At 35.9% G+C, this 24,159-nt stretch overlaps 1 protein-coding gene and 1 long non-coding RNA gene across 3 annotated transcripts in view; one reads left to right on the top strand and one right to left on the bottom strand.

Moving 5' to 3' along the window:
- The window catches only part of LOC116657632, a 347,184-nt gene that overhangs the window by 99,741 nt on the left and 223,284 nt on the right, over nt 1-24,159 (bottom strand). The gene's annotated exons all lie outside the window — the stretch shown is intronic.
- Nucleotides 1,651-24,159, top strand: part of TACR3 (tachykinin receptor 3) — a 63,270-nt gene continuing 40,761 nt past the window's right edge. The window contains exons 1-2 of the mRNA XM_014564244.2: nt 1,651-2,543; nt 23,599-23,787. Coding sequence (XP_014419730.2) covers nt 1,996-2,543; nt 23,599-23,787 — 737 coding nt within the window. The 5' untranslated portion in view covers nt 1,651-1,995. The remainder of the gene's footprint in view (nt 2,544-23,598; nt 23,788-24,159) is intronic.

Raw genomic sequence — 24,159 nt, 5'->3', positions numbered from 1 at the left:
AGCTATCTTCTCTTGAAGCAAATAGAACTTGCTGCTCTGATACATTTAATCCAAAAATGTTTAGATGAAACACACAATGACAACAAGGGAAAGGGGCACTAACGTTTATTGAGGTCTCCCTCCTGTCTTGTGCTGCTGAAAGGCTGTTGAAACTACTCGTCCCCATAATTACCCTGTAAACTAGATTTTTTTAAACATTTTTTATTGATTTATAATCATTTTACAATGTTGTGTCAAATTCCAGTGTAGAGCACAATTTTTCAGTTATACATGAACATACATATATTCATTGTCGCATTTTTTTTTCTGTGAGCGACCATAAGATCTTGTATATATTTCCCTGTGCTATACAGTATAATCTTGTTTATCTATTCTACAATTTTGAAATCCCAGTCTATCTCTTCCCACCCCCCCACCTCCTTGGCAACCACAAGTTTGTATTCTATGTCTGTGAGTCTATTTCTGTTTTGTATTTATGCTTAGTGAAGTAAGCCAGAGAGAGAAAGAAAAATACCGTATGAGATCACTCATATGTGGAATCTAAAAAAAATTTAAAAATAAAAACTAGATTTTTTTAAATCTTCATTTTTAAGTGAAGAAATCAAGGCTCGGAGCGTTCAAGTGTTTTGGGGGGGGTTGCTAACATATGTGTAACCCTAAATCCCTTCTCACCTGCCCCCAAGAGACTAATAAAACCAAGTCTTGGCTCTAGAACATCCTGCTATGTTGCCGGTGAGGTCCATCTAAGCACAGACTACTTTATCCAGCTTGTAATCCACTGGACACCCTACCTCACCTGCTCTAATCCAAAACTCACAAGTCAGGCCGGCCTGTCTGCCCAGGAAATTAAGATTATTTTCATCTGTGTGTCCTCACGATCAGACTCTGAAATCCAAGGTTCCAAATGTCCAAAACCGTATAGCTATGTGTATGTATTTAGATTGTTTACAGAATACAATTATCCCAGGGAAGTGAAGAAATTCAAGTCTTGTCACCATGTTTTAAGAAACATCTACATCTTGGGATTTCTGGTTTACCCTCAGTGTGTTCGGTCATTCCAATCTGAGCAGAATTCTCCATGAAAAACCAGTCTCCCTCTACCTAGGGATAAGCGGAGCCGAGGGGACTCCTTCCTGGTGACAGAGATTAGAGGAAGGGGGAAGATGGGTGGATTCTGGAAGTGGGAGCAAGAGGAAACGACATCTGAAAAGCGAAGACAGAAACACACAAGCAGTAAGTTGAGTGAAATTCCAAAAGCCGGTGACACCTAAACAAAGCGCGAGGCACACGGTGCGCAGAGTCCTCACACTATTTTCGAAAAATCTCCTGGGATCATGACTTACAGGTGAATGGTTTAATTGGTTTAGAAAAGAACAGCTCACAATAAATGAGAGCAGGGACCTCAGCAAAATATCTTGACGTTGAAAGAGGGAAAGCAATCTTGTAAAGATTTTAACTGCATCTGAGAAAGTGCAGCCCTTCCTAGAGAGTATCCACCCGCCAAGCTCCCACGAGGAGCTAGTGAATGAAATCCGAAGGGCGGGCTGAAAGAAAGCAGCACAATGGTAGCCCACGAAGGGGTTCGTCAGTGCCGCGGCCCCCACAGCGTCACCGAAGCAGGGACTATAAGAGACCGTAAAGCTCGCGGCGGCGCCTGAGCCTCGGTGCTCCAGCTGGCGCCCGGAACTCGCGCAGGGACCGCGCCGGGCTTCTCCGCTAGTGACTGCCCCTAACACCTTTCTTTCCGGCCATTTCATCCTTTCTGCCTGCTAGATTAGCAAACTCCTCGGAGAAAGTGCCGCCCTTGCTCCCCATCACCTGCAGGTTGAGAGCATCGCTTAACCAGCAAGGGCTGTGATACCGTCCCTATTTCGCTTCCGGGAGGGGCTAAGGTCCGCTCCGCAGCAAAGCAAGCAAGAGGCAAAGAACTTCACGGGAGTCGGCCCGGGCTGGCGGTGGGTGAGTCGAGGGACCCGGGGCTGCAGACCCACCGCGATGGCTTCGCTCCCCGCAGCCGCGAACTGGACGGAAGGTGCAGGAACAGCGGGAGCGGACGCCGGGAGCCCGAGCGCTGCGTTCCAGCCAGGGGCAGGCACGGGGGTGGCTGAGCCTGGGTGGCTGCAACTGCTAGTCCAAGCTGGCAATCTTTCTGCTTCCTCCTCCACGTTGGGACTGGCCGCCGCCACCCCGGCGCCTTCGCAGCCCCTGGCCAACCTCACCAACCAGTTCGTGCAGCCGTCCTGGCGCATCGCGCTCTGGTCCCTAGCGTACGGCGTGGTGGTGGCCGTGGCGGTCTTCGGGAATCTTATCGTCATCTGGATCATCCTGGCCCACAAGCGCATGAGGACCGTTACCAACTACTTCCTCGTGAACTTGGCTTTCTCCGATGCCTCCATGGCCGCCTTCAACACCTTGGTCAACTTCATCTATGCGCTTCACAGCGAGTGGTACTTCGGCGCCAACTATTGTCGCTTCCAGAACTTCTTTCCTATCACAGCGGTGTTCGCCAGCATCTACTCTATGACGGCCATAGCGGTGGACAGGTGAGGAGAAGGCTGGGAGGATGGTGGAGGGAGAAAGAGGAGCTGGGCAGTGGGAGAACGTTACAAACGAAAAGGTGACAAAATTGGTTTGATAAAAGGAGAGGGACTAGAAAACAGTTCTTGAGGAAAGGAGGTCACTAAGCCATTTGTAGTCTAATGATTGAGCCGGTTTCTGCTTCTACCGCCTCCCTACTCCCACCCTAACCCCCTGATCTCCGTTAAGGGCATCTTGAGGGACTGAAGAAAGCAAATGAGAAGGACGGGAAAATGTGTCCTCCCAAGCAGGACAAACTCAGCTAGAAACAATACTAGCACATTTTCTCAAATGGCTTCAAACAACTGCCATAAAAAGGATGTTATCTGTAAAATGTACTTTCTGGTCTTCCTTCTCCCTGTCAGTCACTATTGCATACGAGAAATGAATGATGAGTTACCCTCCTCTTTCTGGTTTGCTGGTCCTCATCACCACCCATTCCAATCTCTATCCTTGCCCCAAAGCCAACACTGGTTTGGACTCCCAGTTATGCAGGATTTATCAGAGGCAACAAGCTCCCTCTAAATGACTGCTGTCAGCTAAAAGTTTCCGCAGAATTTCAGATTAGATTTAACTTCCAGTAATCTGAGCAGGCCATGAGCTGGGTAAACCCTGCTCCTGGAAGATGGCATCCTAATCTTTCAGATGATGGGCAACAAAAAACCCAAAGAATAAATGGTTAACAAATGAGACACACCGCCTTATAACTTTTTAAGATAATTTTTAGAATGTTCCCTCATCTAGAGTGGGGATTCTGGGATTCTTAAGCAATTATACGAAGCTGAATAGACCTCTAATATTTGTTCTCATATTTAAGTTTTTTAAATTTCTGGGTGCATTTGCTTTCTCATATTGAACATTATGAAATACCCATACTGTGTTAAAACAGTGGTAAATCTTTACCTGTTACTGAATAGTTACACTTTAATCAAATGTTATGTTAAAAAGATCCAGTAGATTCCAGTCTCCACTTTGTGATTGGCAGCTTGCATGGGGGATGCATGGGGTGGGAGGTGATGTCACTTTAACTTCAAGTCTCAATATTCTCATCTGCTAAAAGAACACTTCTTTTCTACATTAGCAAGTTGTTTCAAAGTAAAATGAGGCTTAATACTGATTCTTACTACATTAAGCCACCACTATGAGAGAAATTAAGAAAAAAACAACTTCCTGCCCTAAGTCCATTCTCTGTGTTTACTGTTTTGAAATAGTGAGCACAGAGGTATTGATGACACAAATCTTTAGAAACAATTTTCTCATGCCAGGTCCAGAGGGTAAATTGAAGGAGCTGTGGTTAGTTGCCACTAACTGGGCTAAATAAGCACAAAACCACATTTTTTTAAGTCTCTGAAACTGCCAATCTTCCCTTTCCCCTTTGTCTCTGATATTCCACAAGTATCTCACCCTTTCATTTCTGTAGGGATTGAAGTGAGTACTAAGAAGAAACAAAATCAGCCCCAAGTTGGAGAACAGGTGAAATTGCCTCTAATCTTGCTCCACCAAGAAAGGACTGTTTCTTTGGTTTGAGCATCTTTCTTTTTTGTTTTGGTTTGATTTACTTTTCTTCATTCTGATCTAGAGGAGACACATTAGGATAGTAGGTTATAAAACTCTCACAATCTTCTTGAAATGCTAATAATGCATTATGAATTTTGATAAAAATTTAGTACGTGAAGTTGATATTTCAAGTCTGCGAGGGAGGTCATTTTCCTAATTCTTTTCTGCCAATATTTACACAAAATCTGAAATGGTCTTGGAGTTATTTTAACAGATAATATAATGGTATTTCACCACACTTACTGGTTTGAAATCGATAAATACTTTACTACTTATTCTTTAACATTTCCTTACTAGAAAATATTATTTAATTACCAAAACATTTCAAAATTTAGGAACACACAATTTCCAACAAAATCTGAAGCATACCCAATTTGGATACTGACAATTTTTTAAAAATTGTTAATTAAAAAAACTTTTATTTGAGCAGAAAATTGACAAAAAGAATTACAGAAATAGAGATAATTTATTTTAGAATCAAAGGCTATACAAATACAACATTTATTAGAATTCTCAAGTTTACCAGTCCACAAAATCTTTCTGCATTAGTGTTTTATAAAACATGAACTGAGAAAACTAGTCCTGTGGTATTTGCAGTTATTGCATTGATTCAAGTTGGCAAGGTTGACCCCTCTGAGGAAGTTCAGGTGAGTCATGGTGCCTTTGGTTGTGGCTGCATGGGCTTCCTGCCCCATACAGAACATAGTTAACAGTATGTGCTCAGAGAAATTATATTTTCCTATGTAATTAATGCTTTATTGAAGTAACAGTCAAGTTATATAAGCCCTAATTAGGTTTCAACTGATAAAGGAATACAACATTTAGACTGCAGTGTTAACACTTGGCTTGTCGAATTGTGAGTGTTTTTTATCCCCATTTAATATAAACTGAATTGTGTCCTCACAGCCTACATGGAAAATGTATTCAACTCATTCTGTCCCTCTGCCTAAAACCAAAAGATCCTCTAAGCTTTAAGACTACTTCAGCTTTGACTCAGGCGCTTAGGTCTTTCGTTCATCAAAGTCCTTGCAACCTCCTATGACCTCAGAAATCTTAGACCTGAAAAGGACTGTAGATATCACTTTAATAAACAACACTTGTATTTTACAAATGGAGAACCTCAAGCCAACAGTCACAAATTTTGCTGAGTAAAAGGTATTGGGTTTTCCTTGAAGTGTTTTGCACTCATTCTGCACTGAGAGAATTGCTTGATTTTTAATTCCACATTTTTAATATAATATTAGTAACTTTACTAAAAATTTCATTGTGAGTTCACAGGTTCTGATCTTATCCTGAAACATCTTATCCTTTTGCTTTGTTACAAATTCTTGCAAAGCTGTGTTTTTATTGGCAAATAAATCATCTTTCAGTTCTACACAGGCTGCTTCACCATCCCTACACACACCTATACACACATACACACACACACACACACACACACACACAGAGGAATTATTTGCCAATGAAAAGTCCCTGTTTCTCTCTACCATCCTTCACAAATTTGCCATTTTGAAATGTAACATTTAAACATAACATTTATCTAAAAGATGCTCAGCTTTCCCAAGATCACAGAGTTAAGCCAAGATTTAAACCACTGCAGTCCACTCCAGGACGTGTTGCATAGCCTCTCCATTCTTATGGCTCCTGGGGAGTTGTGATGACTGCAGGGTTTAATTAGACAACATTATTACTTTCATTTAAATTAGAATTTAGCACTTGTTTATATGCTATATATCTTACATGTATGTATAACACATGTTACATATATAACCTATGTTTTCATTGAAAATGTAGATGCTAGAAAATTATTAATAAAACAGTTAGTACAATAAAATCATTATCCTTTTAAATTTATGGCAAACACCACTTGATATATGGGGATATTAGAAAATAGATTATATTTTGTTCCATTTTCTAAGCACATTTTTGAGGTTAAGTGAGAAACTCTAGGAAGGTTTGTTAATATATAGAAAAGGATAATTTCACGGCACAGGGTCCAGTATTGACTAAAATATTTAAAGAATTTTTTTAAATGACAGTCACCATATTTTACCAGGAAATCTTAAGGAAGTAATACAATATGTTTTATTTAATACTCCAAAAGCATTAACAAACACAGAAAAATACTTTACATTCTTCAAACCCAGGGACACCTGACAGAAGTAATTATTAAAATAAATATTTAATCCAACTGAACTAAGTTCTATTTTTAGCGAGGTAGATTAAAAATTTATCTTATATGCTACACCTTGTTTTTTAATTTCTTTTTCATAAAGCTAACTGTTATGCAAAGCACTGATAGAACCTCTATTTCTTTTGAAATTTATTATGGACAAATAAAATATATAGTCATAAATAATCATGAGGCGTCAATTTGGTAACAAATTATCTAAATGTATTGTGGTAAATTTTACCATTGCTTTAAATATTATGGATACAAACACCTGGTGAGTTTTTAAAAACTCCTTTATCAGTCTTTAATTCCAGTGCCTGAGCCAATCCCCTCATTCCTCCCTATTTTGGGGAAAGCCACTGCCCATGCAGTTACTATGCTTTATTAGTGTGACAGTAAGACTTGACATTATTTAGCCCAGAGGATAAACTGCATGAGATTAGCCTAAGATCAATTGCTTTATGTTTGCATTCTTGGCAAAATAGTAACTAAAATTATGTTTTGGAAAAGATTATTTTTAGAAAATTTATGACTCTTTAGCTCTTTTTACAATCTGTAGTTCTTACTCAAGGATTTTGAAATATCTCATTTGCATTCACTAAAATTACTGCTGTAGTGAGCTGTGAATGTTCTATTAAAATTATAGTGCAAATTCTTATAAAATTAACCCTGAGTATATAGTGAAAGCAATAAATATATATTAATTGAATGGATGAAATATAAGATCATCACAGAGTAAGATGTAATCAGAAGTGGCTCTTACATAACTAGCAGAACTCCATTTCATATCAAAGTTACATTAACCACACTGGGAAAAAAAAGAATTTACATTCTATTTAATAGACATAAAAAAAACCCTTGAATATATGACATATCCTTACACTAATAAAAATATATAACTCTAATATAAAAAGAATAAAAGTAGTAGAGAATTCACAAAAGAAGAAATAGAAATGTCTAACAAACATTAAATTATGGGTTGCTTATATTCTGTATTTCCATTTCCTCACCTGCTATTTGCTTCTCAAGGCATTCAAATCTGAACTCTTTTCCCAACACTCTATCCAAAGAGCCTCCCTGAGGAATCTGGTGAGCACTTTTCAGTCCTAAATTTCCTTGACCTATCAGTAGAATTCCTCACAGGAGGTTACTGCCTCTTGGCTTCCAACTTTCCTGACCACCTCCCTCCCTCCTCAGACTCTTTTGCATGGATGTATTTTTGATTCTCTGCCTCTATGTACTGATTAAATGCATAGGTTCCTCAGTGCCAAATCCTGGCCCTGATTTTGTCCTTACTTAGTCTCCTCTCCCAAGTGATCTCATTCAAACCCATGGCTCCATTTTTCACTTTTGAATGAAGAGTTTCCATCTTTTTCTATTATCTAATTGGTTTTCTTATGGATTATATAAGATACATAGTAATCCATACAATAAAATAGATGAATATTAATAAATGAAAAATTAAAACTGGAGAAAATAGAAAATGAGAGCAACACCAGAGTGAATTTGTAATGTGGACATTCAGGTCAAAGACTCCTAATCGTTTACAGAAGTTAGACTTCAAACATGTCTCTGAGACTCTTGATGAACACACAAAAAAGAAAATACAGTTAGTAATATGGCTTGCACTCCCATAAAAGCAATATATACACATTCCTTGAGGGCTTAGGAACTTCCGATATATGAATTTCAAGAAATGTTTTGTATGGTTAGTTAAGAGGACAGTGTCCTCAACCACAGTGTCATAAATGCAAAAGAAGATTTCCCACAGGTGTTTGTTTAGCATTTCTCTGAGAAGGTCAAAGGCTTGTGCCAAAGCAGAACTCAGTGAATGAAGTTCTCAAGAATCCATCCAGTTGTTCAAATAGCTCCCAAATCTGGGGGTATAGCTCAGTGGTAGAGCACTTGACTGCAAATAGCTCCCAAATCTGTTACTTTCTTTCTATCACTACCCCTACTTCCCTAATACAAGCTACCATCACATCTTTCCTGGCCTACTGAAAAAGTCTCCTAACTGGCCCCCTCACATCCAGTCTTAATCCACCCTAGCATATGTAATCCATCTAAACATACGTAAGAACATGTTTCTGCACCCTTTCTTAGAATGCTGTAATGTTTTCCCAAGTTCTTATGAGAAGAATATTCTTACCCCAGACAGTAGTGCCTTGTATAGCCTGATCCCATGACCTGTCCGACTTCAACTGATACCATAACTCAACTGTCCTAATCTATGTTCTAGCCATTCTGATCCTCTTTCAAGTCCCAAAATTTATGATGCTATCTTTTTGCCATAAAGCCTTAATTAAACACGATTTTCCTTCTATTTCAAATTCCCTTCTACCAATTCCTCGTCAGCTGAATGTACTCCTCATTTAGATAACAGCTCAAATGTCACTTTCAAAGAGAAACCTTCCATAAGCCTCCCAATTTAAATGTCCCTTTATAGGTTCTCTTAGTACATATTAGTCATAGCATTTTTACATATTAAATTTCGCATTTATACTTAAGAATATGTGATTAATAATCTCCCCTAATAAGCTTGTAAACATCATGAAGACAAGTTCAGTTCTGTTCTTAGTCCTCTTTGCATCCTATGCCTCTCACGCTGGCTTGTACATGGTAAGTGCACAATCCAGACTGCTGAATAAATGAATCATAAAAGTCATCAAATAAATAAAAATTAAAGTGATGAGATAACTTTTTTCTGTTAAAATTGGCAGAGATTGCTAAGTATGTAATAAATGGCATTTTTACACACACTTTTAGATTGAACTATATGAAATGGCCAATTTTTATAGTTTAAAATGTCAATTAACATTTCATGTGGTTTAACCTAACAGTTGGGTATATATTGTCAAAAATCTTTCAGGGGTGCAATTTGCCAATATGTTCAAAGATATTTTTCAAAACAAAATTCAAAGAACTGAAAACAACTAAAAATCCCAATTTAAAAAAATGAACGAATAAATGATGGGTCATCTAAGAATAAAATTCTATGTAGAAATTTAAAAATCACACTTGAATACAGTATCAATTCTCTCAAGTCTCTAGGAAAATGCGCTAACATTAACATACATATCTAAATTTTTTCAGTCCATAGCCTTTGCTTGTAATCTATTTCTTGCTAGTCTCCAATTACTGCAAAGAGTCCCTAGGAAGGTCTGATGAGAGTTTATCAGTAGTCCTCTTTAGCACTTCCATTCTGCCCACCCTATCCCCCAAAAGAAGAAAAAGAAAGAGAGAGAGAGAGAAAAAAGAAAGCAACGTCAACACTTCGGTACAGAGCATGACAGTTTCTCTGGAAGAAGCCACGTCTTTCTCCAGATGGCTGTTTTGGACATACTGCATCCAAATCTGCAAAACTCATAAATTACAAACTTTACCCTCTGCTTGAAGTTCCTGTGATGTCTATTTGTGTTCCAAATAGAATTTAGAACAAAAATCCTGTCCCTAATCTTTGCTCCACTAACAATTTCTTAATGACCAGCATTCCTTCATTTCCTACTTGCAACACATTTTCCCTGAGGCTCAGCTCTAAACCAAATGTCCAGGATGAGGAATTGGCCCTACCTCTTCTTCCCTATGCATCATTGCTTTGAGCATAAATCATATTTATTGAGGCTTTCTCACTGGTACATTAAATAAATGCTGCAAAATGGTGGGGTTTGCAGCCCACCACTTCATTGGACAGAGTCAGAGCCTGAATCCCATTTTAGACTCAGCAGGATCTCTAACACATGAGGAATTTTTTGACTATGGATTGGGACAGTTTGATGTAATTCTATATGTGCAATAAGTTAGATACAAATTTGATTTGCTGTGAATGGTGAGACTTTGGGTAATTTTGTTTTCCTTTATACTTTTCCTTTTTTAATTAACTACAACAAAATGCATTTCTTTTACATAAAACAAAACACGTTATTAATTAATTAAAATTCCGGAGAGGGATGATGGTCATGATTGCACAACAATGTGAATGTACTACTTAACTACACACTTAAAAATAGTTACAATGGTAAATTTTATGTTTGATATATTTTACCACAGTAAAAATTTTAAAGTATTAATTACTTAAACAAATACTGTTTAAAGACCTAATAATCATTCTGCTATATATGCCAGAGAGTTTGGACTCCAAAAAAGAACAACTTGCTTAAATTTGTATAGATATTTTTTAATAGATGCTTTATGGCAACATTTTAAAACACACTATCTAGGCTAACTTAGAAATCATGAAGACATCTTTGGCAAGAGAGAACTGTTAATATTACAATGAATAATTTTGCAAAATGTGAAATCTTTTATCCAGGAACCATATAAAGCTATCTCACCTGTGTGGAGTAATTTAGAATACTGCCTAAAGGTACAGGGATAAATTAGCTCAGGGTTTCTATTATTTAGTCTGGTATATGACAAAGGTTTTAAAATATTTGCTTAAGTCTCTTAGTTTGAGCTTGTGTTTTCATCAATGAATTTCTTTTCCTTCAAATCTGCCCAAGTATCAAGGTTATTTAATTCTTCTTTTACACACACCTGTAAGTAAGAAAAATGTGTATCTGATTCTATGTAAGCAATAAGAGGGCTCAGTTCTGTTCTGGAGCTGGTTTATACTGGCTAGAAGGAATTAACTGTGCACATTTCTTCCCAACTTTGCATTCAGTGATGTTACCTTTGGTAGCTTGAAATCATGGCAGGAGTATTTACACCTCAGAAATGTGCAAATGCTAGAAATCAGTTTTGTTTTGTTTCTGTATTTTTTTTTCCCTTCAGAGTGTTTGTGATTAGACATTTACCAGCGTACTACACTATATTTGTAGTCATTCACTCCACAGATACTTCTTGAGTACCTTCTAAGTACTAAACAAACATTGTAAAGCTATTTTTATTCATGGGAATAAGCAAAATAAATATGTCCCATACTCTAAAGAAACTGTAATTAATAGCTCCACTTGAACCCCCTCAGCTGTATTTCAGAGTCCCAAATCCAACAACCTGTTGGACTTCACCATTTGAATGTCTAATAAGCATCTCAGAATTTACACGTTCCAAACTAAGTTCCTGCCATTCCTCCAAAACTTACTCCTCCTTCTATCTTCTGAGGTCAAAATCTGAACCTTAGGTCAGAACTCTTGGAATTATTCTCAGCTCATCTCTTCTTTCATACTCTATATCCAATCAATCAGCAAATCTAATCACCTCTACTTTCAAAACATATGTAGAATCTAATCACTCTTTAAGATGTCTATTGTTGCCTCCCTCATCCAAGTCAGTATCATTTCTCATCTAACTGGTTTCCCTACCCCTGCTCTTGTTCCCCTTTGGTTTGTTCTCAGTGCAACAAGTAGAGTGATCCTGTAATGAGTCAAATCTTATAACCCCTCTACAAATCCTCCAATGGCTCCCCAGTTCTCTCAGGATAGAAATCAAAGTTCTTACAATTTATAGTAGCTGGTCCTTTGTTAACTTTATGACATTATCTTCTACTACTCACCTCTCCACCGCCCTGCTCCAACCTGCTCTGCTCCACCATCAGATACTAAGTATGTTTCCATCTTGGGATTTTGCACTCTGTGTGAAACACTCTTCCTTCATATAAGCCGCATTGTTCATTACCTGTACTACCTCTGAACCCTGAATACTCTATTTAAAACTGCTTTAATTTTTTTCTTTATCACATATATAACCTTCTAAAATATTACATAATTAGTTCATCTGTAATGTTTATTGTTTTTTGCTACTGGACTGTAAGTTCCACGAGGACAAGGCTAGACCTGTGCCTCAACTGAGTAAATGAATAATAAGTAGAGTCTATGGTAACTATGAGAACATATAGCAGGGGAAAGCACATTTACAGTGATAGAGCAGAAAAGCATAGAAATGTAGAAGCATTTTAAAAGTTCTTTATTTTACACAGGAATAGAAAATATCTCCTAATAAATTGGCTATGAGTAGTTACTATTTTAAGTAAAAACAAAACATTTAAAATATTCTATACAACCTAATATGTGATTATCATATTAAGCTGAATCACCTTATAGATGATTACAAGAAAAAGATTTGGAGATTTCCAAATGAGTATAGGGAACAATTTTGAAGAAATTAAAATACTCACAAATTGAGTGCTTATGTTGATTAAGTACTATTAGTCACAATTCAGAATTTCTGAGTGAATAAACTTATTGAATTAAAAGATGTCACAGTACCATATGTATGGATTTTTTTATATCTTCAAATTATATGGATATGAAGGCAGTTTTTTTCCAATAAGATAACTGCATGGTGTAAAGTAAATCAAAACTCTTAAACTTATATCATGTTTTCATTAGCTTGAAATGTTTACTCCTTAAATAAAAATATTTCAATAACTCTGCAACAAAGATTTACATAACCTAAATTTCATGTTGAAGACTATGTTATTTCAGAATCAAACAAAACTAGTGTAATGATATTACTTTTAACAATAGATTAAAAAGCTCTTCTATGTAAGAAATTACTGACAGTCCCCATTCACCAGTCACAAAACCATTGCTGAGAATATCTTTAATAAGCAGGAGTGAAACAGGCTTCCTTAGAAACATATAAAAGGATACCGTTTTAAAGTTTTAGCAGCTCAAAAATAAAACACACGTGCCAAAGAACACACACACAATAACCAATTCTATACATGCACAATTCTATATATGCACTTCTTGTTTTGCACAAATTTCAGTTGCTAACATTATTAACACCAGTCCCCTCAACAGCATGGCTCAAAGTTTAGTTACCATGTCATATTAACTGTGAATACTTACATAAAGTAAAAATTTAGCTGCTAGCTCCGCAGTCCATGAATCAATAACAGATGTACTTCATAATCAGTGACAATCATATTCCTATTTTTCAAAATCTGTTACTGATTGCTCACTGATTATCTGTTAGTCAGTTCACACACAGACAGCAAAGCACATAGTTGCATTGCCGCATTGTCTTTCAGTGATAAGCTCAAATGACATCTTACAAAAATTTCTAATCAAAAGAAGGACTTGCCAACAAAGATGAAAGTATAGTGAAGAAATAAAAAATGGTAACACTGAAAGTGAAATTCACATCCAGTATAGATGGAGACAAAGAAGAAGAGCTAAACAAGGGAACATTCACAGTCACTTTACAAGGGACTCTAAATATGTAGGCAGAGGAAAATGAGTAGAGGTGAATTTATTAGCATAAATGAGGAAGATGATAGTGACAAATGATGACGATGTCCCAGAGGAGGTGACATTGGCAAAAATATTCACATAAAAAAAAAACTCTCAGAGATATCTCACCACTTTAAGGTTCAAGGATAAAATGTTGGAAGATGATTCAAACTTCCAAAAGAGTATGACACTCTTCCAAGGCATAGAAGAGATGTTGGCTCTTAAAGTTATATGAACGAAGAAGGTAAACACTATTCAAACTACTCATGATACCTTTATATTTTTTTCTAAGAGTTTACTTTTAGAGAAATATTTTGTCAACAGCAAAACTGAGGGAAAGGTACAGATTTCCCATATATCCTCTACGCCTACATATGCACATCTATTATCAACATCTCCCACCAAAGTGGTACATTTGTTACCACTGATGAACCTATGCTGGCTCATAATTGCCCAAAGTCCACAGCTTACATTAGGCTTCACTCTCAGTGTCATACATTTTATGTATTTAGGCAAATGTGTAGGACAGGTATCCATCATTATGACATCATCCAGCATATTTTTACTGCCCTAAAAATCCTCCATACTTTGCCTATTCAACCCTACTTCTCTGAAATCTCTAGCAAATACTTATCTTTTTACTGTCTCCATAGTTTTGCCTTTTCCAGAGTATCACATAATTGGAATCAGATAGTATGTAGCCTTTTCAGATTGACTTCCTTCATTTAGTAACATGGATTTAGGGTTTCTCTATGTTTTTTCATGGTTTGATACCAAATTTCTTTTTAGCAGTGAATAAAGTGTGGAGATTCCTAGTGCATCCAAAGGACTTACAGAATCTACAACTATAACATTGAATATTTCCATTTAATCATTGAACCATTGAGCACTAGTTGCCCTGATTGATGTTGCATCGAAGACCTCATTACTTTCCATGGAGGAAATTGTTTTAAAAGGAAAGATTTAGAAGAGAAATAACCTATAATGCACTACTCTGATGGAATAGGTTTTTGTGGAAGAGCTAGGGATGATATCAAGTTTTTTAATCCTTAGATCAAAATTTTGGAATGAACTCATTTTTCTTTCCACTGTAATCATAACTACCTAAGAATCACTTTAAATAAGTTATTTTTGTTTGTTTTTGTCTCAAGCTTTCCACAATAGCTTTTTTTTTTTTTTTTTGGTATCAAGTGTTTCATTTTTTCAACATAATTTATGATGATCTAGGTTATGTGTATATTGTGTCTGACATAAAGTCTCCATGAATACACTGTGTTATTTAATGTCATTTTTACCTCATAATCATTTTATATGTTATGTTTATTATTCCCATTTAGCAAAGTTAAGAAAAAAATTTCTTTTAAAAATTGTGCACACACTCAAGTTTCCATTTATAAACAACTCTTCACTCATCCACGTGTCCAAATATTCAACCACCATTTGCAGTCACTATTCTACAATCATGTTGACTACTACGGATACTTTGTTAGGTGCTACAGAACAGAGAAGAATAAATCAAATCTCCAATGAGCTAAAATCAAAGTATGAGCATAATGCTGTTGCAGTACTGAATAGGTAAAAACTAATTCTGGACAGAAAGAAGGGAAGGAACCTACAGTGATCGTTCTGTAACCTGAATGGAATTTAAAGATTAGGTAAAAGTTTTCCAGTCATAGAACTTCAGAATAACATATGAGCAAGAGAAAAATCATTCCAGCAAGGAAACTAGCATGTAAAAAACATGAAATCATTAACAGATATTTGAGCTGGATAATTTCTGTTTTTTTCAGTTCAGATCTACTCACCATCAATTCCATCCACTCTTTTTTCTGCCCCCTTCCCATTAGGCTAACTATGGACTGACTGTATCAAGAGGGTCCCTAGTTCTCTGGCCTCTTCTTGGAGCCAGAGCTAATGGGAGCCCCTGGAGGGGGTGGGAGGAAGAGAGGAGAGTGACTCCGGGGCTATCTCTACCTCTCCTGCCTTGCCTTTCAGGATTGCTTAGTCTCCAGCTGTACACACATCTCTTATCAAGTGCTCCTTGCTAAGCCTCCATCTCCTCACTTCAGACTATGGGATCCTTTCATCCTCCAGGCCTGGAGCAAGGGGGACACCTACTCCTTGTTACTGTTAGTCCTGGGAACATTCATTTCAAGTTGGTTTCCTTTAATCTCAATCATAAAATGTGGTTTATAAATGGCTTCTTCATTAAATTTTGTAAACGGCCTCTTTATTAAACTCCCCTCAGTTTTCCCATTCCAGTCTGTTATCTGTTTTTCCTGGAGCTCTGACTGATACAATACAGTAAATTTGGGGAAGAGATAAGACAAGCAGTGTCACTGTAGTAAAGGGTCTGCAGAATTGCAGTTAATCCTGTCAGAAGTGAAGAAACAGTGAAAAGTTTTAGAAAGATCACTTTGAAGACATTATGAAAAAGCTGGGAAAAAGTAACAGCAGGGAAGCCCATAAAGATAATGTTTCAATAGTCCAAGCATTGAAAGTGGGAAGGGAGGGAAGGAGCACATTTGGTGATGTAGGAAATTAGACTGATAAGATGTATGATTGTGCAAAGGAAATGAGCAAAAGGAAGAGATTCAGAATAACTCCTGTGTACATATGAATAATACTTACAATGAGCATATGCAAAAAGTATTACTTTACCAAGAATGAAAACTATTAATGAAACATAAACATATTTTCATATATATATAGAAATATTTATGTTTCTTCTGTAATCATTCATACTGTAGGAGAGTAGATATAAAATCATTTTCATTCATTCCCATAGCACTCTTAATGTTGCTATTGGTTAAGAAAAAAGCCTGTTGACTTGTAGTGCTAATTATAATATGTAGCTTTATTCAATCATATGCTTAGAAGGCATATAAAAAGAGAAGCTAAATAATCATAAGAAGCAGCTAATAAATAGAAGGAAGTTTTGGTTCCATACAATTTGATGTATGAGTTATACTTGTAGTACTCCGCAAGTTACGCAAAGTAATAACAGTTACTTTGAACATACACAATTTCCAACACTACTTGTCCCCATCAATCTGCTTCTTGTCATAACCCTGAACACAAGGGCCTGGAACTATAATTAGCTTTCTGACAATCTACCTCTGATTTAAATTAGAACCTCAAAGCTGTGAGGGAGCTCACTTTCATCTATTTCAGCTACTCATCTGGAAGTTTATAGTCCTTTAATTCTCTCAATAAATGGTCACTCATTCTATTCTTGAGTACTTTCAACAACAGAGACCAAAAGAAAAACAAAAACCTCCATACCACTGGAGATAACCCATTATGCCCTTGGCGAGTTGTAACTCATCTTTCTCCAGAAACTATAGTCTTAGCTCTACCCCTTAGGGTGAGCTAAAACTGTTCTAATGCCTGTTCTACACTACATTTCTTCATATATTTGACTAGAGCCAGCAAGTGTCTTGAGTCTTTTCTCATTAAAATTTTTTACCTCCTTTACCCATTGATTACTCTGTGATACGTCTATTGCTCCCACTTGGGAGTTTCTTTAGCTCTTACTCTTCTAACTCCTCCACTTTTGGACAACTGTTTGAATTCTCTGCTCATCAAAAAATTCTTCCATTTATAAAATGAAATAAAACTGATTAAATGTCTCTTCTATTACCCTGAAAAAGGTCTCTGTATGCATTTTAGGAAGCATGTTACCTTATAGTATAAATAGAAGATCATATATAGTTACATATACTACACACTATTATGTATAGTATCTTGTGTCATCTCTATAAAATGTTGAATACTAAAAATATTTATACATGAATTCAACTTCAAATATATTTCAATGAAGGCATTTCTTCCACAAAAGTAACCTGCCAAGAGTTCAAAAGTATTTTCATAGGAAATTAAGATCTTAACAAAGTTGTTTTTAATACATGGTTGATAATATAAGAGTGACTTTGTGCAATTGGTGCTTTTGAAGTGATTTATTTAAAAGTGGTTATCTAAAATACTTTCCTATTAATTTTCTGAGACAATACAAAGATGACACAAAATGTTAGTAATTAGACTTCAAAAAATTGATTTAGAATTTTATATTTCATGGATGAAATAATCTACTATGTTCTGATTTTTAAATTATCTATTACGAGAGATAGTATAAGTAGCAGAAAATAATTTTTAGCAGTAAGTTTTATATTGATACAGAAAATCATTTCTAAATCTGTGTCTGAAATTTTAAGGAGAAACTGTTTCATGTAATGATCACTAATGAAGTAGCATTTTGATATAATCATTTTATAAATGTTTGGTATAGTTTTAATGACTATAAATAATTAGAATATAAAGATCATTATATTATACAATCTAATATAATTATATATTATATACAAAGCTTTCAGAATAGTGTCTGGTATATAATAAATATTTAACAGGGATTAGCAATTATTGCTTTAATTGTTAAAAAGAAAATCTAAATGTATATTGAATATATTGTATTAGTGAAATCATGCTTAATACCTACACCTCCATCTTCATTTAACACCTCTGCTTTTCTCTCTCTGTGCTACAGGGAAGCTGGCCTTCCTTAGTTCAAGTATCTCATGCTTTCTCCAACCTCAGGACTCATTGTTCTACTTTCTATTCTCATCCCACCTTCACTCTGATTAACCCCCATTTATCCTTCTGATTTGATGTTGCTTCCTCAGGGAAGACATACCTAACATATCTACCATCATTTTGGCCTATACCCCAGATTAGGTCAAATTCCCTATTTTATGTTTTACAATCACTAGTACATGACTTCATAACATCACAGTGTACACAGTGGGGACAGTTTTATTCAGCAGAATTACCACAGGATTGGGCTAGACAGACCAGTCTAACGAGGAAATGGGGGACTGGGCTAACCTTCTCAAGGGAATATAAATGATAGGGTCACCTATGTTGCATATAGGGTCTTTGGAAATTGCAGAATATAAAGTGGAGTATAACAAAGAGAAGAAAGTTGAGTTTGGAACCATCAGGATGAATAATGGTGGTGTATTCTCCCCTCCCGTAAACTCCTAAACACAATAAAATTTTGAAATCTGAAATGTTTTATACAATTGGATATTTTGTGGAAGTCATATAACAATACAACTTTGCATTCAGGTTCACACTAGGTAAAATGAGTATATTTTACAGAGATTCAAAAATGGAAACAGAGAATACCAACTAGGTCAGGTTGGAAATTTTTAGAAATGATGCGAGAGGGCACTGAACTCACACAGACCATTATGCTAAAGATCCAATGAAAGTTTAACCAAATCCAAGAGGCAATGCTATCCCAAGCAACATTTAGGTAATAATTTCTTATGTATTTTGTAACTATTTGAATTATGTATTTCTTCCGTGTTACTCTCTAAACTCCACAAGAGTAGGAATCATATCTACTTTGTTCATCAATATGATCAAAGAATGTAATACAATCCTGGAAAAAGTTAGCATTCAAGAAATAGTTGGAAATAAATAGCTGATATTCAGAAAATAAATGAATAGATAAATCTAATTGCTAAATTTAAACTGAAAGAATATGCAATGAAAATCAAATAGTTTTACTATTCTGATGCTTTATTTTTTAATATAATTTCCCTCAAATGCTAGTGTATACATTTTACTTATATAAATAAAGAAATCAGAGTAAATGAACAAGTGATTTGTTTCTTGAGGGGTAATATTTTGAAGTTCCTATTATATGTGTACATACTTATGAATGTATATATGTATATGTATGTGTTTATTTTAATAAATGCTTATTCACTTAGAAATTTAGATAATATTCACAAACAATTAATTGGCTCAACCTTAAGTATGTTTAAAGCATTTATGAAAAGGTACAAAATAAAATTTGAGAAAATGCAATTTCAAAAAAGATTATATTTCTCTCTAGTGATCTGTCAAAGCAGAAAATGATCTAGCATTAAGTTGAAGATTTTTGGCTCATGAGCTACTGCAACTAATATTTATTTTGCACAGATAATAGCCAGAAAGCATTTTATATTTGGGATTTACACCAAAGCAGTGTACACTGTGGACAGAAGCAAACTGGAGAACAGTAAAATCCATGTCACTTCAGGCAAATATTCTTTGCATAGTTAATATAATTAAGTAAATAGCTGAAGGCTGCACTGTCTTTATACCAAAATTTTTAAATGTATAGAAGCACATAAGGATCCAGAAATAGAGCTTAATAAAACGCGAACAAAAGGAAGAATTAAACAGGATACAGAGAACAACTGCAAAATGATGTTACCAAACCTGATGCACAGCAACACCAATCTACTGACACCAGGTTGTGGTGAAGGAAAGCACAGCATTTAATGCAAGGCCAGCAAGGAGAACAGGCAACTCATACTCAAAAGACCCAAATTCCCCAATGGCTTTCAGGGAAGTGTTTTTTAAGACAGTGTGAGGGTGAAGGTCACAGGTTGTGTGATTATCTCATGCACAATTCTCTGATTGGTTGGTGGTGACGTAACAAGGTGGTATTTCTAAAGTTAACAATGTCAATCTTCTGGTTCCAACCAGTCTGGGGTCTGTGTGCTAGTGGTCAGCGTGCAGTTAGCTTCTTCCATCTGATGGGGGTTTTAGTTTCTGAAAAAAAACTCAAGGATATGGCTCAGGATATTATCTGTAGCCTTTGAGGAGGAACTAAAGATCCTTGACTTTCTTTTATGACTAAACTATTACTATTTTGTCTTGCTTGACTGTTTTCCTTTGTTTCTACATTATCTCTCTTCTCTGATTAAATCTGCTCTTTGGAACTCAGGGAAGGCCTAGGAGGCTAAAGCTTTTTTTATAAACAAGAGTGGGAGACATGAGGAGAAGTAAAAGGTCTGTCCGTGGGAAGGCTCTGCAGGGTACTGCTCTGTTTCAAAGGAAAAGCTTACTTATTGAGAGTAAGTAAAGAAAAATTATGTCAAAAAATTCTATTTTGCAAAAGACATCAAAGTAAATAGAAAAGACCCCTTCGATTATATCAGAAAAAAAAAAGTTAGTGGTAAAGGAAACTGGTCTAGTACTAGAGTGGAAAGGAAAACTAATAATAGATGGCATTAAAAATACGAGCTTTCAATGGATACTTCTGGGAATTTCAGCCTCTATAAAAGATAATAAAAATAGACTTTAAAACTTGTTTTGGTGATATGCTAATTGGAAGAGTGAAGAATCCAGTCTCAGCTATTCCTTGTGAAATAATCATACTAAAATGACTCTAATGTGTTTGATAATCTGTTCATTGTGGGGAAAAAGTGGTGGTAAGAAGCTCAAACACCTAGGAAAATAATGTGATCATGTCAAAGATGTGTATTTCTTTAAAGGAAGAATGAAGTACTGACAATCATTAGCATGAGATTATATCTTGTATTGTATCATTTCTTCTCAAGGTCCAGAGGATGTTTATTTGGATGACCCTAAGGATCCATTTTCTTCATGCATACTGTTGAGCAAATTATTATTCCTGGAGAGAGTCACAGAATAGGAAATGCCGCAGTGAATTCCTAATTACCAATTTCAGATTGGTCTTCAGCAGTGCCTGGCAATTCTATCTACTTCTTTGGCCAACTGGCTCTCCACTTTTACCATAGTTCAACATTTCTTTATTTTCCTCAATCATTAACATAAGTCAGTCTCCATGGGTAACACTATATTCCAAGCAGCAATCATCTCTCACCCAAACCAAAATAATAACAAGGTAACTTATTTCCTTATTTTAATTCTTTCTCTCCTTCAAGCCATTCTCCAAACTAAAATCTGATTACTCTCCTCCTCTGACTGAACCACCTCAATTACTTTCTATACGACAAAATTCTATGATCTGCCCTACAACTTCCTCTCAAACCACTTTCCTCCTTCACTTTCAATGCTTCAGTTATATTAGCCCTTAATTCTTCAGGTGCACAATTCTTCTCCCACTCTTACCCATCAAATCGGTTTCTTAGGGCGACTGTAGCAAAGTAGCACAACCTGAGCGGCAAAACAACAGAAACTTATTTTCTCACATTTCCAGAAGCTAGAAGTCTGAAATCACAGTGTTGGCAAGGGCCATGCTCCCTCTGAAACCTGTAAGGAAATTCTTCCTTGCCTCTTCCTGTTCGCTGGTGGACTGCTGGCAGTCTTTGGCATTCCTTGGCTTGTCGATGGATCTTTCATCTTCAAACGGCGTTCTCTCTGTGTTTCTCTGTTTCCAGATTTCTCCTTTGTATCTTATATTGGATTAGGGCCCACCCTAATGACCTCATTTTAACTTGATTACCTATATAAAACTCTATTTCCAAATAAGGTCACATTCTGTGTTACTGGGTATTAGGATTTAAACATATCTTTTTAGAGGGGACATAATTCAACATATAAAAACCCACCATTAACACAGGAGTTTTTCACATGTTGTTTGTTCTCCCAGAAATCTTGGCAACCCTCACCCTTCCACTGCCTTGTCTAGTCACCTTTTCAAGTTTCAACCCAGAATGCTTTTCTTAGGAAAGACTAATTCACAATCTAAATATATTTTTTTCCAGTAAATGCACTTAGATGGCCATAAACATTACCTTTGTGACATCTATTACATTTGTAATTTTACATTTATTGGTGAGATTATTTGATTACTATCTATCTACTTCATTAGGCTATTAACTCTGTGAAGGCCATTTTTTCTCACTGTTGTATTACTACAGTGTCTGGAATACTATAGTAGGTATCCAATAAATGTTTGGTTGAATGAATGAATAATAGATCAGACCAGAAATGACAAAAATGTCAACTTAAAGTTTCAAAATTTCTACTTTCACTGAAGTGTTAGTTAATGAGAACATAAATTGATTGTGTCTATACAATTCAAATAAAATAATATTCTACCTGTCAGGAAATAATTTTATTTACATTAAACTAATTGACAAAAAAAATAAGAAGTTTGCAGTCTATTTTGAATTATCCATGCTACAGTAGGTGTACAAGGCTGTAAATCTGCTCATGTCACTCAACTTCTCATTTTAGTCTTAAAAAATCAACTGCCTACCCACTCAAATTGCATTCAAAAATATCTAGAGCAAGCAAACAAGTAAAAGATTATGATAGAACTGAAGAATATTCAGTTCAGCACAGTAAAATTTACTGATAAATGCTGTGTCTGACTCTGGGAACACCATAAAGCAACAATTCAATATAACGAGAGAAATGCTACAGTGCATGTTATTGTCTACTCTGAATATTAGCCATAATTTGGCCATTAGCCATATTATCAAATTTAAGGCAGGAATTTGATTCTCCCAGACATATTGTTACTATTTTACCACATGAATAAAATTTGCTTTTTGTTATTATGTTCAAAGAGTTTCCAATGTCCCAAAAAGTCGCACTCTAAAAAAATATATGTGTGTTTTTTCAGAGCCTCAATATATTTTCCTATAACAATTATGATATATATAGTTACATAGACACTACGAATATTTACACGATGCAGTATGAATTCAATTTTGAAAGTAACAGGAAAGCACCGCCTCAATTAAACTTGATTTATTTGTCCTTATGTAAATCCTGAACTTGTCTCTGGGTGCTTTTAAATGGATATATTGACAATATCCTTCCTAGGGGTTCCTTATCTTTGTCAATCATATAGCTATTATCTATATTAGCTCTCTAGAATTTTCTTTTAAAAAAAGTTAAACATACAGAAGAAAAATGGAGGTCCTGGGGTACATAATTCATATTTTTAAGCCCTTAATATGCACCTTTCCAATTCTGTTCAGCAGACATTTATGAGTTGTGATAATGTGCTAGGCACAGCACCAAATAATCAACACCTTTCACTTACATTATTTCTATTGATCTTGATTTTACCACCAAGAAGTGCACGTTCTTATTTCTATTTCAAAAATAATGAAGTTGAGGTTCAAAAAGGTTAAATAGGTGACAGAATAGGATCTGAACTTTAATCTGCCTGATTCCTAAGACTTGCCATAATTATTCTATGTTGCCTCTCCACAAGCAAAATCTTTTACCAATTTGTTTACCCAAAGAGAGAACCCTGGCCATTGAAACTCCTTTGAAACTCATCTTAAACTCTGTTAACAAGAGAGCCAACAAAATGCTTTGTTTGTTTTTATATAGGTATATGGCCATTATTGATCCCTTGAAACCCAGACTTTCTGCCACAGCAACCAAGATTGTCATTGGAGGTATTTGGATTCTCGCATTTCTACTGGCCTTCCCTCAGTGTCTTTACTCTAAAACCAAGGTCTTGCCGGGCCGTACTCTTTGCTATGTGCAATGGCCAGAAGGTCCCAAACAACATTTCACGTAAGTTAATGCTCTATTACAATTTTCAATTAAATGTATTGATCACTTGAGGAACTATAGGTTGGGAGCAACAATTAAGCAGATAAGACACAGACATTTCCTCCAAGACCTCACACATTCCTTGGGAAAAGAGACACATAAAAATATTATACTACAATATGATATGGCCAATTAGTTTGTATAAGTTACAAAGGTTTCTGATTGGAAAAATGTGACGACCTCTATATGGGGAAGCTCTGGGGCATTTCTGGAGGAGGCAATGAGATTACTGGAGATGAAATCGCAAAGGAAAGTGAGGTTGTTATAGATTGAGAAATAAGTGAGAAGGGAAGAACTGAAAGGTGTGGACTGATCTTTTAAGAAGCCTGGCTA

Source organism: Camelus ferus, chromosome 2 (genome assembly GCF_009834535.1).
Source record: "Camelus ferus isolate YT-003-E chromosome 2, BCGSAC_Cfer_1.0, whole genome shotgun sequence".
NCBI classification, from domain to species: Eukaryota; Metazoa; Chordata; class Mammalia; order Artiodactyla; family Camelidae; genus Camelus; species Camelus ferus.
This window is presented reverse-complemented; position numbering and strand designations above follow the sequence as displayed.